Source organism: Mus caroli, unplaced genomic scaffold (assembly GCF_978045245.1).
Source record: "Mus caroli unplaced genomic scaffold, Mus_caroli_1 scaffold_4, whole genome shotgun sequence".
Lineage (NCBI taxonomy): Eukaryota > Metazoa > Chordata > Mammalia > Rodentia > Muridae > Mus > Mus caroli.
In genome coordinates, this window is record NW_028227259.1 from 20,519,069 (window position 1) to 20,534,310 (window position 15,242).

Here is a 15,242-nt window from a genome sequence, read left to right on the forward strand (position 1 = left end):
AGGCAGCAGCGGCCGCGTCCTTCTGGCTGCTCTGCGTCCTGGGGACCTGCCCCGAGGCGCGCTGCGGTCGGGCAGGTAAGTTCGCAGCTGCTGGGGCGTCCAGGACACTTTGGAGCCTGGAAGGACCCCGAAAAGCCGCACCCGCAATTCCACAGTGCGCGGTTTTTTATTTTTATTTTTTGAAGGGCGGCGCGGAAGGGGTGTAAGCACACATGTGTGGGGGACACGAGGATGCATCAGCAATCTGGGATCAAATGCTCTTTCTTTCTTTTTTTTTTTTTTTCTCTTTCCTCCTGCAAAAGAAGAGTCTCCTTCAGGAGAATGGGAAAGGGGTGCCCTGTTTCTGGGCCCGGAGATGCTCCAGGGGAGCTGGTTCCAGGGTTTTCCAGCTGGTGTCTCTGCGTCCTTCCCAGTTAGGTCCGGGAGGGAGGAGGCGGGGGAATAAAGGTGATGAGGACCGCAGGATGGAGGCCTGTGGGTCAGGGTCATTATTTTTTGCTGTTTCTCTCCACTCCCTCCTTCCCTCCTGCCTGCCTGCAGGGAGTCGCCTCACTGAAAGGACTGGAGAGGGGGAACGAAAACCGCTTCCTGGAGCGCCAGAGCATCATACCACTGCGCCTCATCTCTAGCTTGGGCGGCGAGGACGAAACTCAGCACGACCAGCTCAACACTCGGGTGAGGGGCGACCCTGGCGGACCGCAGGTGAGTGGCAGGGTTCTGGAGGTGGTCCTCCATGCTGCCCAGGGACCCCGCGTTTGCTTAGGGTTGCCCTGGAAATGCGGTGTACCGGGTGAAAAGAGCACAATCTTAATGTGATTCCTGCATGATACTCTTGGTGCAAGTGCAAAAAGGAGGAAAAAAGGAACCGAAAGAAGGGTAGGCTAATGTTTTGCAGAGGTGCTAGGGGGTAGGGGTAGCATTGGATGCACCTAGTAGCCCTGTAACCTGAGCTAGGGACAAGAGGCACAGACCCTCATCTCCTTAGTCAAGCAAAAACTGCATGGGGTAGGAGGAGATTCTATTTAGGCAGGATATGCATCATCACCTTTGTTGTTTTAACTCTGAGAGAAAACATTACCAACCAAGATGATTATTGTAGAAAGAAGAGAGGAGAAGAAAACTAGGCTGCTCTAAGAAACCAAACTAAAATAAACAACATCTCAAAATCCCCTGGTCACTGAGATTTTTGAACACCAGAGACATGCCCATTCAGTCCTAACTTAATGTCCGAAAACGGGTCCTCCTCGGGTGCGATCGTTTTATTGAGCACTTACATTGCTCTGAAAACTAACTTATTTCAGTACTTGCATTTTAATCAATACCAAACATCTATAGATACAAATGAGTACTGGCTAACTCTAGCAAACATTTTTGGGACCATAAGTGTTTTTATGTTTGTATGGATCAAGCTGACAATTTGTTCATCTACAAGTGCATCTGAAGTTCATGTAGTTGGTAATTGAAAACTTTACTTAAGTAAAGATAAGCTGGGCAGTTTCATATCATAAATACTTTCAACACTAACATAACTGTGATGTGATAATGTACTCAGTTATTCACGTGTGTGACATATTTAAAGAGTGAAAAATATCTAAGTCTATATTTGCACTTGAATATTTGGCTCCATTAAAATTTTGTTGACATAGGTAGAAATTCAGGGTAACTTGTAGTATCCATGGATGTTAGATTAATGTAGTAGAGAACCTCACATGTCCAGCTCTTAATGAAGGATTTTATTATCTGAATTAATGCTTGGCAGCTGCTTGTTTCTCTTGTTAAATTTTGGCTTGTTTCCATGGAAAACCTGCAGAAGGGAACCTGTCTTATTTTTCAGTTAGTTAATAATTATTCCTGTGAGGGAGTATTCTGATGCTTGTTTGTAGCCTCTGATTAAAAAGAAAAAAAACAATCTAGACACACACACACAAACTAAACAGAGGAATATAGTGAATCCTAGCTTCAGTGACTGGGAACTTACAGTCCATCTTGCTTTTCTCTGCCTCCTACTGGCCTGCTCCTTTCTGTATTACTTTGAAGCAAGCAACTGATGCTTTGTTTATTAACATTTTCAGTAATAAAACTCTGAAGGATAAGGGCTATATTAAAAATGCAACTCTGAATTGCCACAGTAAAAATAAGATTCATTCTTTGATACTATAAAACAACCATTCTTTCAGAAACACTTATCTCAAAAATATACTTATATGTTTGTTACACACACACACACACACACACACACACGCATTCATTTTGAGCCAGAGCTAAAAGAAAGGGCATACTTAGTTCATTGAAATCTCTTTTAGTGTATGATTTCTTCTACCTATGCTTTTGTCTTTATTTTAATTTGCCTTTTAATTGGTTCTTATTTTTAATTTTCATTGAAATTTACTTATTGAGACATGACGTCTTTTATTCTGTATAGAGTTTTCCATGGTCAGGAATTTGCTGATGTAGACAGTGTGTTAGAGCAAGCCCCAGAGTCTTTGTGGGAAGGGAAGGAAGGATGGAGAGGAGCAGAGATGCAGAGAGAGGGGTGTGAGGGAACAGACGCAGGACCTCTGTCTCTGCCGCCCGCTGACCATGACCTCATATTCGCCCACTTTGTGATGATAGAAGGAAGGCCACTGCTTCTGAGAAAAAGAGTGTTGTTTTCTCTCTCAATGTTTCTAGAACACCTCTTCTGAGACGTTTTAACTCAGATGGGCCTCTCCATATGGGGCATACGATACGATAGGCCCTTCACAAGGAAACTTTGCAGCTGAGGTGAATGAGACTGTTGTTTGGTAGAACTTAGGTTAAACATGTATAGATGACTACTCCGAGTCAGAATTGGAAGTAATGCTATTTATAATTATGGCAAATTATCCTCGGTATCTAAAGGTACACACAGCACATTTTGATATCTCCATCACCCAGGGAGTCAATGTACTTTACCAGGATCCTTTAATTGCAGCAGGACACCACAGAGAACTGATGGAATCTCAAAGACCAGTATTTCCTACAGAGAGGAAACTGAGGGATTTTCTTGTCTGTTAGGCCTTCCTGGTTTCCAGAGAGCTATAATTTAACCTGAAAATGTGTGGATTTTATATAGCTCTTGTTTCTATTATTATTATCATTATTATTTTGGTAAAAAGAACTTTTGGCACTGTAGGTACCCATGGATATCTTTAGCATTTTCCTTTGTATTATAGAAATAATGTCTGGATGATTCTTTTGTTACCTCATAAGGTACACGTGTGTGTTTGTGTGTGTGTGTCTGTGTGCAAGCAATTCATTTATTGAAGCATTAAGAGGAATTCACTTTGAGCTCTTGCTAGTTAGCATTTTAAGTAAATCAAGGTCATAGGGATTTAGAAATAAAAGCCACAGTTCTAGCCTTTAAGGGGTTTACAGAGAACTGGGAAAATGAATGAGTGCTTGAACAATTATTCTTTGCCCTTCAGTCTTGAGGTAATTACAGGGGCTGTGGAAACAGTGGAAGCCCAGTGCCCAGCGCATAACCCCACAAGAAGTCTCTGGGCTCTCCCAGGAGGTGCTGTCTGATTGGTCATATTACAGACAGGGAGTGGGCATAGCTAGCAGAGAGGGCAGCATGTTCAGAGTCACATGGAAGCCAGGCATTGCCTCTGCTAACTGCAGATGAGATTTGGGGGACCAGTGTGAGAAGCATGTCGCTCCTAGATGCTGCAGCAAGTTCTGATGTTCTGAGGAGTTGGGACTTGGCTCTGCAGGCTATGTAAGCCTTTTGGCAAGGAGGATTAACTGGCTAAATTCATGATCCTATGGTATCATCCTAGTGTTACAGAAGAATAATTGTAATTCTCAAGAGTGAGCAGGAGTATTATTCACTTTTATTCACTGATCAATTCCAGTTCGTATCATTAAGCTTTGTAAGTGCCGAGCTCCCAAACATGCTGAGAAGACCAGATGAGTGGCATTTATGAAGCACCTAGGTCAACGCTGGGTATGCAGTGACTCTCTAAGAGTCTTTTAAGTCATAGTCACTCCCTTGGCAGCTCCAGGACTGTTTTTATTCATTTTATGACATCATTTGAATGCAAAATGATGCCCTCATTACCTGAATTTAACACATTCCCTGAAGTTACAGATTACTCATTTTTTACATAACATGGAATGGTCTTGGAAGGAAGAGACCTTATAGGCCATTCAAATTAGCTCAGAAATTACCGCTTACCTGATAGGCTCGAGCAACTGACCAAGGGAAGGTGGTCACCACTGTAGTCTTAGATGGTTCCATTCCTCAAGCTCAAGAGACTAGGTGAGTATCAAATTTCTTTTATATTATTAATGTGAGCTTGTTTCAGTTTTCATCCATAGATGGCAATATGAAGCTTTTATTTTAGAAGAAATTTCACTTTGGTTCTACTTGAATGGTGACAGTTTAGTGTGAAATGGTGATTTCACTGATACAAGGCCATATTGTGAGATTCTTTTTTCTTTTTACTTATTGCATAGTGAGTTATTCCAGTGCTTACTAATTCTTATTGCAAATGGGATGATTACCCTGTGTAGACACTCATTATGTCATAAAATGCTAGAGATTATAGTCAAAATAGTTGTAGTTGATTGTGAGTAACCTTGCTGTCTTCAGGGTTGTCAAATATGAAGTAGTGCCAAGCTTAGAAGATAGCCCTCGAATATTTAAAATATTGAGGTTTTTGGTTTTTTTCCTTCTTTCTTGACAGTTTTCTTTTGCTAAAAGAATTGGCTGTCTGTAGATAGTAAGGTAAAACATATATCTTTCATGAATTTGTATAAGGTGTCATGTACTGAGCCTTACTGCTTGTTGACCATTGATGGCCCTGTCGTTGCTATCTTAGACGTGCTTACTAATGGTTGCTCTTTGTGCCAGCTAAGCAGCATATAGTTACCACGAAACTAGACGTGGGTCATCTGATAGTTTTTTTTGTTACATGGTTACCTTTAAATTCTGTTATGTATTTTTAAAACACCCAGTGATTTTATACTCCTACAAACGACATAATTTCTTCTATCAGAAGTATTGTTTGGAAATACAAGATCTACTTTCTTCCATCCTGTCCTCTGCAAAGTATTACAGCTTCGTAAGGAGTCGTCAAGTGGGGACAAGGACATGGATCTATAACTCTCCACCGTCTTATTGCTCACCATTAGTGAGTGGGTCAGAAAGCACACTCAAGGCAAGATGGCAGCAGAGCTGTGCTCTGGCTTTTTGTTTATTTTGGCTAATATTTATATATATGACATGGAATATGTGAGCTGTCCTTAACATCAAGCTGTTCCCTCTGAGGGCACCGAGTCAGGCTGGCACTCAGTTATCTGCAGTACAGCTCCCCCAGTGGTGAAGGGTTCCTAGGAATTATAGCTTTCATGGTAGCTTGCCAGGTTAGCACAAACATCTTTTTTCTTTTTTTTTTTTCTAAAAGTACATTTGTTAAACTTAGTAGCTCAATATTAATACATTTTTGCCATATGGAGCAGGAAAGAAATATTTCACAGTGCATTTTTGTTTACCTACCAATTCAATAAAGTAAAAATAAAAATTAAAATATCCCTTAATCCCTTAAATGTTTTTAAAACAACCTTCTTTTAATTTTACAACTATCTATCATCTATCAATCAATCTATCTATCTATCTATCTATCTATCTATCTATCTATCTATCTATCTATCTATCTACTGTGCATGTGTGTGTGTGCGTGTGTATGTTTGTACATGTGAAGGTCAGAAGACAACATCATACAGGAGTCACGTCTCTCCTTTTACCATGTAAGTTCTGGGAATTAAACTTAGGTTACCAGGCTTGGCTGCAAGCATCATTATCCACTGAGACATCTTGTAGGATTTCCCTTAAATTTTCATTCAGAATATAAATGTAGGGATAGAATTCTAGATGACAGAAGAGACCTAATTCAGGTATCACTCTTTCTTATCTTTGATATCCCAATCTGTATGTGTATACTGTGTGTGTGTATATGTAACAGATACATATACATATAGTTATGTATGCAATTCCTCACAATTATTTTATTGTGCACAGAGGATTCACTGTTTGATCATTTCTTCATAGCTACATGGAGACCAAGTAGGAGCTTATGAGTTTATAAAGAATGTTGTTAGTTTTACTTACTTTCTCACAGTACAAAACATGCCACGTGTTCTTTTTATGGTTCTAGAGCCCATTTTAGAGAGAGACCTGCTGTTTTTCTCCTGACTCACTGAGAATGGAATCTGTAACAGAGGTATCATTTCACAGCTCAGTGAGGCTAAGCTAGGACCACCTTTATCAGGAAGTCTTGAGGACTAACCCCATGTGGAAAGAAGATGCTCATCCGAGTGGGACAGGCGTGGAAGGGGGGGTGGGGGGTGGGTGGAGAAAAGCAAGAGGAATGGTGGGAAGCAGGAAGGGAAGGAAACTGAGAAAAGAAGATGTCAGTGTTATGTATGCTGTGTATTAACATGTTTAATATGTGGTAATTTTGTGGGGGCTTTTATGCCAAATTAACTTCTTAGTGTTTGGTGTACATCATGTTCACAGAAGTCCAGTGGTAGGTCATAACTTGCCATCTTTAATGAAGCCAACAGGGGATTTGAACTCAAAAACTTCATCTCCACTTCACTTGCTGAATTCTTGTGTCAGACAGGATTCAAGACATGTAAGATGTCTTTAGCATCAGAATCCAAAGGTTTCCTTTATTTCCCCGATTGGAGTTACACTTTTAGTGCTTCAAAAATACCGGTGTTTATATTTGTTTTTTTTTTGTTTGTTTGTTTTTTTGTTTTTTGTTTTTTTTAATTAGGTAATTTCCTCAATTACATTTCCAATGCTATCCAAAAAGTCCCCAATACACTCCCCCCCCCAGTCCCCCACCCACCCACCTCCACCCCTTGGCCCTGGCATTCCCCTGTACTGGGGCATAGAAAGTTTGCAAGTCCAATGGGCCTCTCTTTCCATTGATGGCTGACTAGGCCATCTTTCGATACATATGCAGCTAGAGACAAGAGCTCCGAGGTACTGGTTAGTTCATCATGTTGTTCCAACTATAGGGTTGCAGATCCCTTTAGCTCCTTGGGTACTTTCTCTAGCTCCTGTGATACATCCAATAGCTGACTGTGAGCATCCACTCCTGTGTTTGCTAGGCCCCGGTATTGTCTCACAAGAGACAGCTATCTTTGGGTCCTTTCAGCAAAATCTTGCTAGTGTATGCAATGGTGTCCGCGTTTAGAAGCTGATTATGGGATGGGTCCCTGGATACAGCAGTCTCTAGATGATCCATCCTTTCATCACAGCTCCATACTTTGTCTCTGTAACTCCTTCCCCGGGTGTTTTGTTCCCAATTCTAAGAAGGGGCACAGTGTCCACATTTTGGTCTTCATTCTTCTTGAGTTTCATGCGTTTAGCAAATTGTATCTTATATCTTGGGTATCCTAAGTTTTGGGCTAATATCCACTTATCAGTGAGTACATATTGTGTGAGTTCCTTTGTGATTGTGTTACCTCACTCAAGATGATGCCCTCCAGGTCCATCCATTTGGCTAGGAATTTCATAAATTCATTCTTTTTAATAGCTGAGTAGTACTCCATAGTGTAAATGTACCATAATTTCTGTATCCATTCCTCTGTTGAGGGACATCTGGGTTCTTTCCAGCTTCTGGCTATTATAAATAGGGCTGCTATGAACATAGTGGAGCATGTGTCCTTTTTACCGGTTGGGACATCTTCTGGATATATGCCCAGGAGAGGTAGTACTGGATCCTCCGGTAGTACTATGTCCAATTTTCTGAGGAACCGCCAGACTGATTTCCAGAGTGGTTGTACAAGCTTGCAATCCCACCAACAATGGAGGAGTGTTCCTCTTTCTCCACATCCTCGCCAGCATCTGCTGTCACCTGAATTTTTGATCTTAGCCATTCTGACTGGTGTGAGGTGGAATCTCAGGGTTGTTTTGGTTTGCATTTCCCTGATGATTAAGGATGTTGAACATTTTTTCAGGTGCTTCTCTGCCATTCGGTATTCTTCAGGTGAGAATTCTTTGTTCAGTTCTGAGCCCCATTTTTTAATGGGGTTATTTGACTTTCTGGAGTCACCTTCTTGAGTTCTTTATATATATTGGATATTAGACCCTTATCTGATTTAGGATAGGTAAAGATCCTTTCCCAATCTGTTGGTGGTTTTTTTGTCTTATTGATGGTGTCTTTTGCCTTGCAGAAGCTTTGCAGTTTCATGAGGTCCCACTTGTCAATTCTCGATCTTACAGCACAAGCCATTGCTGTTCTATTCAAGAATTTTTCCCCTGTGCCCATATCTTCAAGGCTTTTCCCCACTTTCTCCTCTATAAGTTTCATTGTCTCTGGTTTTATGTGAAGTTCCTTGATCCACTTAGACTTGACCTTAGTACAAGGAGATAGGAATGGATCGATTCACATTCTTCTACATGTTAACAACCAGTTGTGCCAGCACCATTTGTTGAAAATGCTGTCTTTCTTCCACTGGATGTTTTTAGCTCCCTTGTCGAAGATCAAGTGACCGTAGGTGTGTGGGTTCATTTCTGGGTCTTCAATTCTATTCCATTGGTCTATTTGTCTGTCACTATACCAGTACCATGCTGTTTTTATCACAATTGCTCTGTAGTAAAGCTTTAGGTCAGGCATGGTGATTCCTCCAGAGGTTCTTTTATCCTTGAGAAGAGATTTTGCTATCCTAGGTTTTTTGTTGTTCCAGATGAATTTGCAGATTGCCCTTTCCAATTCGTTGAAGAATTGAGTTGGAATTTTGATGGGGATTGCATTGAATCTGTAGATTGCTTTTGGCAAGATAGCCATTTTTACAATGTTGATCCTGCCAATCCATGAGCATGGGACGTTTTTCCATCTTCTGAGATCTTCTTTAATTTCTTTCTTCAGGGACTTGAAGTTCTTGTCATACAGATCTTTCACTTCCTTAGTTTTAGTCACGCCAAGGTATTTTATACTGTTTGTGACTATTGAGAAGGGTGTTGTTTCCCTAATTTCCTTCTTTGCTTGTTTATCCTTTGTGTACAGAAAGGCCATTGACTTGCTTGAGTTAATTTTATATCCAGCTACTTCACCGAAGCTATTTATCAGGCTTAGGAGTTCTCTGGTGGAATTTTTAGGGTCACTTATGTATACTATCATATCATCTGCAAAAAGTGATATTTTGACTTCTTCTTTTCCGATTTGTATCCCCTTGATCTCCTTTTGTTGTCTAATTGCTCTGGCTAGGACTTCAAGTACAATGTTGAATAGGTAGGGAGAGAGTGGGCAGCCTTGTCTAGTCCCTGATGTTAGTGGGATTGCTTCCAGCTTCTCACCATTTACTTTGATGTTGGCTACTGGTTTGCTGTAGATTGCTTTTATCATGGTTAGGTATGGGCCTTGAATTCCTGATCTTTCCAAGACTTTTATCATGAATGGGTGTTGGATTTTGTCAAATGCTTTTTCAGCATCTAAAGAGATGATCATGTGGTTTTTGTCTTTGAGTTTGTTTATATAATGGATTACATTGATGGATTTTCGTATATTGAACCATCCTTGCATCCCTGGGATGAAACCTACTTGGTCAGGATGGATGATTGTTTTGATGTGTTCTTGAATTCGGTTAGCGAGAACTTTATTGAGGATTTTTGCATCAATATTCATAAGGGAAATTGGTCTGAAGTTCTCTATTTTTGTTGGGTCTTTATGTGGTTTAGGTATCAGAGTAATTGTGGATTCATAGAATGAGTTGGGTAGAGTACCTTCTGATTGTATTTTGTGGAATAGTTTGTGAAGAACTGGGATTAGTTCTTCTTTGAAGGTTTGATAGAACTCTGCACTAAACCCATCTGGTCCTGGGCTTTTCTTGGTTGGGAGACTATTAATGACTGCTTCTATTTCTTTAGGGGATATGGGACTGTTTAGATCATTAACCTGATCTTGATTTTACTTTGGTACCTGGTATCTGTCTAGAAACTTGTCCATTTCATCCAGGTTCTCCAGTTTTGTGGAGTATAGCCTTTTGTAGAAGGATCTGATGGTGTTTTGGATTTCTTCAGGGTCTGTTGTTATGTCTCCCTTTTCATTTCTGATTTTGTAAATTAGAGTACTTTCCCTATGCCCTCTAGTGAGTCTGGCTCAGGGTTTATCTATCTTGTTGATTTTCTCAAAGAACCAGCTCCTCGATTGGTTGATTCTTTGAATTGTTCTTCTTGTTTCCACTTGGTTGATTTCACCCCTGAGTTTGATTATTTCTTGCCGTCTACTCCTCTTGGGTGAATTTGCTTCCTTTCGTTCTAGAGCTATTAGGTGTGTTGTCAAGCTGCTAATGTGTGCTCTCTCTAGTTTCTTTTTGGAGGCACTCAGAGCTATGAGTTTTCCTCTTAGAAATGCTTTCAGTGTGTCCCATAAGTTTGGGTATGTTGTGGCTTCATTTTCATTAAACTCCAGAAAGTCCTTAATTTCTTTCTTTATTCCTTCCTTGACCAAGGTATCATTGAGAAGAGTGTTGTTTAGTTTCCACGTGTGTGTTGGCTTTCTATTATTTATTTTGTTATTGAAGATCAGCCTTAGTCCATGGTGATCTGTTAGGGTGCATGGGACAATTTCAATATTTTTGTATATATTGAGGCTTTTTTGTGACCAAGTATGTGGTCAATTTTGGAGAAGGTACCGTGAGGTTCTGAGAAGAAGGTATATCCTTTTGTTTTAGGATAAAATGTTCTGTAGATATCTGTCAGATCCATTTGTTTCATAACCTCTGTTAGTTTCACTTTGTCCCTGTTTAGTTTCTGTTTCCATGATCTGTCCATTGGTGAAAGTGGTGTGTTGAAGTCTCCCACTATTATTGTGTGAGGTGCAATGTGTGCTTTGAGCTTTACTAAAGTATCTTTAATGAATGAGGCTGCCCTTGTATTTGGAGCATAGATATTCAGAATTGATAGTTCCTCTTGGAGGATTTTACCTTTGATGAGAATGAAGTGCCCTTCCTTGTCCTTTTTGATGACTTTGGGTTGGAAGTCAATCTTATCAGATATTAGAATGGCTACTCCAGCTTGTTTCTTCATACCATTTGCTTGGAAAATTGTTTTCCAGCCTTTCATTCTGAGGTAGTGTCTATCTTTTTCTCTGAGATGAGTTTCCTGTAAGCAGCAAAATGTTGGGTCCTGTTTCTGTAGCCAGCCTGTTAGTCTATGTCTTTTTACTGGGGAGTTGAGTCCATTGATATTAAGAGATATTAGGGAGAAGTAATTGTTGCTTCCTTTTATTTTTGTTGTTAGAGTTGGTGTTCTGTTTTTGTGGCTGTCTTCTTTTAGGTTTGTTGAGGGATTACCTTCTTGCTTTTTCTATGACGTGGTTTCTGTCCTTGTATTGTTTTTTTTCTGTTATTATCCTTTGAAGTGCTGGATTTGTGGAAAGATAATGTGTGAATTTGGTTTTATCGTGGAATACTTTGGTTTCTCCATCTATGGTAATTGAGAGTTTGGCTGGGTATAGCAGCCTGGGCTGGAAATTGTGTTCTCTTAGTTTCTGTATAACATCTGTCCAGGCCCTTCTGGCTTTCATAGTCTCTGGTGAAAAATCCGGTGTAATTCTGATAGGCTTGCCTTTATATGTTACTTGACCTTTTTCCCTTACTGCTTTTAGTATTCTATCTTTATTTAGTGCATTTGTTGTTCTGATTATTATGTGTCGGAAGGAATTTCTTTTCTGGTCCAGTCTATTTGGAGTTCTGTAAGCTTCTTGTATGTTCATGGGCATCTCTTTCTTTAGGTTTGGGAAGTTTTCTTCTATAATTTTGTTGAATATATTTGCTGGTCCTTTGAGTTGAAAATCTTCATTCTCATCTACTCCTATTATCCGTAGGTTTGGTCTTCTCATTTTGTCCTGGATTTCCTGGATATTTTGAGTTAGGATCTTTTTGGATTTTGGATTTTCTTTGATTGTCGTGCCGATGTTCTCTATGGAGTCTTCTGCACCTGAGATTCTCTCTTCCATCTCTTGTATTCTGTTGCTGATGCTTGTATCTATGGTTCCAGATTTCTTTCCTAGTGTTTCTATCTCCAGTGTTGCCTCAATTTGGGTTTTCTTCATTGTTTCTACTTCCCTTTTTAGGTCTTGGATGGTTTTATTCAATTCCATCACCTGTTTGGTCTGGTTTTCCTGCAATTCTTTAATGGATTTTTGTGCTTCCTCTTTAATGTCTTCTACCTGTTTAGCAGTGTTCTCCTGCAATTCTTTAAGGGATTTTTGTGCTTCCTCTTTAGTGTCTTCTACCTGTTTAGCAGTGTTCTCCTGCAATTCTTTAAGGGATTTTTGTACTTCCTCTTTAATGTCTTCTACCTGTTTAGCAGTGTTCTCCTGCAATTCTTTAAGGGATTTTTGTGCTTCCTCTTTATTGTCTTCTACCTGTTTACCAGTGTTCTTTTGTATTTCTTTAAGTGTGTTATTAAAGTCCTTCTTGATGTCCTCTACCATCATCATGAGATATGCTTTTAGAACTGGGTCTAGCTTTTCCGGTGTGTTGGGGTGCCCTGGACTGGGCGAAGTGGGAGTGCTGGGTTCTGATGATGGTGAGTGGTCTTGGTTTCTGTTAGTAAGATTCTTACGTTTACCTTTCACCATCTGGTAATCTCTGGGATTAGTTGTTATTGTTGTCACTGTTTAAAGATTGGAGCAGACTCTGTGTTCCACTCACCAGAAGTCTCAAAATCCTGTGGCGGGTGTCATGGGTAGCTGGCGGGTGTCAGCAGACCCTGCGCTCTAGCTACCCCGGTGCTGTTCAGACTGGAAGAGGCTTGTGGCCCTACTCAGGCCGGATTTCTGCCTCCCCAACCAAAGCAGTCTCAGGTCCCGCACGATTGGACTGGAGCAGAAGCTGTGTTCCACTCACCAGAAGTCTCAAGATTCTGTGGCGGGTGTCGTGGGTAGCTGGCGGTTGTCAGCCGACCCTGCGCTCCAGCTACCCAGGTGCTGGCCAGACCTGAAGAGGCTTGTGGCCCCACTCAGGCCGGTCTTCTGCTTCCCTAACCAATTCAGTCTCAGGTCCTGTGCGAAACTGGACCGGAGCAGGAGCTGTGTTCCACTCACCAGAAGTCCCAAGATCCTGTGGCGGGTATTGTGGGTAGCTGGCGAGTGTCAGCCGACCCTGCGCCCTAGCTACCCCGGTGCTTTTCTGACCGGAAGAGGCTTGTGGCCCCACTCAGGCCGGATTTCTGCCTCCCAACCAAAGCAGTCTCAGGACCCGCACGATTGGACTGGAGCAGAAGCTGTGTTCCACTCACCAGAAGTCTCAAAATCCTGTGGTGGGTGTCGTGGGTAGCTGGCGGGTGTCAGCTGACCCTGCGCTCTAGCTACCCAGGTGCTGGTCAGACCCGAAGAGCTGGTGTTTATATTTGAAGTTACAGTACTGTGAAGAAGGTTACTGAGCACAGTAGGGGTCTTCAGTTTTACTATCTTAATAACTAATGGAATATGTGGTAGACATTTGACTTCCAAGAGCAGATCTCAAAAGAGGTATCTATTGATATTATATTGATGATTATGTTTTCATTGTAAGTTCAATTTTTAGAATTCAGCAGTCAATATCAAAATTATATATGCTCTTGTAGCGATAGGTTTTTTTTTTGACAGAAACATTAAATGGTAAACAGAGGTCTATATTCATATAGTCCCCCATCAAAGGAAAAGGTACAGTGTATCTTTATTTCCCTATAGTTCCAGTAGCTTAAGGGTTCCATATGTCAAACCATTCAGGTAAGACAGATTAATAATAACCCAAATGATAAGTTCTGTGAACATCTTACTGGATGTGTTTATTTTGGTAATAAAAGTACTAGAAAGAAAAAGAAAAGTTGGAAGCAAGAGTTGAAAATACAGGAATTCATTTTTCCAAATGCGTTCCAAGTACCGTAAGCACTGTGATGAGTGACTTGTGTTCATTCTGTTTAAGGACGAGGTAGATACTATTATACCCACTTTGTAGGCAAGTGAGTTAGCTTTCCCATGCTCATGTAGCTTAATAAAAGGGTAGAAATGGGAAAATAATTCTGAAAGGAAATGTTAAAATCAACAAAAGAGCCTTTAACAAAGTTTTTGCTACTAATTTATCCTGGATTTCTATTTATCTGTGTTAGAATATACCAACATGATTTCGTCAGAAACTCCTGACCCTTCTTCTCTGGATAACTTGTAATTATTTTACATGTAAATAAAAATTACATGTGTTTAAAAACTACTTAACATGAAAACTGACTTTAGCCTTCCACTCCCTTTACTCCTGATTTTAGGTCCTTTTATGGTAAAAACCTATTTTCTTTTCTCCAAGAGAAGCTATTACATATAACTGGATTTTGAAAATAAAATGGAAGATTCTCCATAGTGATGCCAAAATGCCAGCAGTTCTGATTGGAAAGAGGGGTTTAGAATTTAGTTATTCCTTTTCCCCAGGATCTGTTGGTTGTTTGTGTGTCAGAGGGTTTCAGAGTCATGTGTTTGAGCAGGTTAAATGAATGTATATCTTTTCCATTTCAGAAATGAATGTTGTACCAGGGCATTATATGTTTTAGCAGAGCTGCCTTTGTTGCTTGATTTCTGTTGTGAGGAAAGATCACTAGATAGCTGAGGAGAAGAAGTGGATGATGGGTTTTTGGAGCTAGCCCCGAAGAGCTCTCTTTGCAGGAGTAGTTTTCTAACATTCTACCTATGGCAGCCGAAGGCGGGGCTCAAGGTCTATTTGGATCATTTCTCTGTGTGGCACTGTCTGGTGTGTATAGCTTTATCACCAGGTTTTGGATTCTGTCCCTCTTTTTCCCTTGGCATTTGTTCTTTAGGTAGGCTAGTCTTCTCCACTGACAAGAGTACCTTGCTGGTAGACAGTTTGAGTTTCTGGCAATCACTCATGCTTTTCTGTATGCGAGGTCTCTTTCTGTGGATGAAACAGCAAGATGCTTGAGAAGAGTGTCTCCTCCATAGAAACTGGTTCCCCAGATTTCCTTGAACCCCCTAGTGTGCTCTGATGCGTTTAGAGTGCCCTGCTAGGGTTCTCTCTTGAAACACAATTGTGTATGATCAGCAGGTACAAGTGACAGCCAAGGCTATTCATAGTCTGGCTGTATTAGCCCAGGGTAGCCTGGAGGCCTAGGAAGGAAGACAGCTGCCTGAAAAAGTGACCTGGGACATGCAAGTGTGAGCTGGAGGTAAGAGTGGGGAGCAGATGAGGCTCCCAGGAAGAGGCTGCGCCCA

The 15,242-nt window shown here is 40.9% G+C and overlaps 1 protein-coding gene across 1 annotated transcript in view; it reads left to right on the top strand.

Moving 5' to 3' along the window:
* The first annotated feature begins 293 nt into the window (after window positions 1–293).
* LOC147004979 (protein DBF4 homolog A-like) overlaps window positions 294–15,242 on the top strand; it is a 153,300-nt gene continuing 138,351 nt past the window's right edge. Inside the window, exon 1 of the mRNA XM_085836504.1 lies at window positions 294–702. Within this exon, the coding sequence (XP_085692630.1) occupies window positions 451–702 (252 nt within the window). The 5' untranslated portion in view covers window positions 294–450. The remainder of the gene's footprint in view (window positions 703–15,242) is intronic.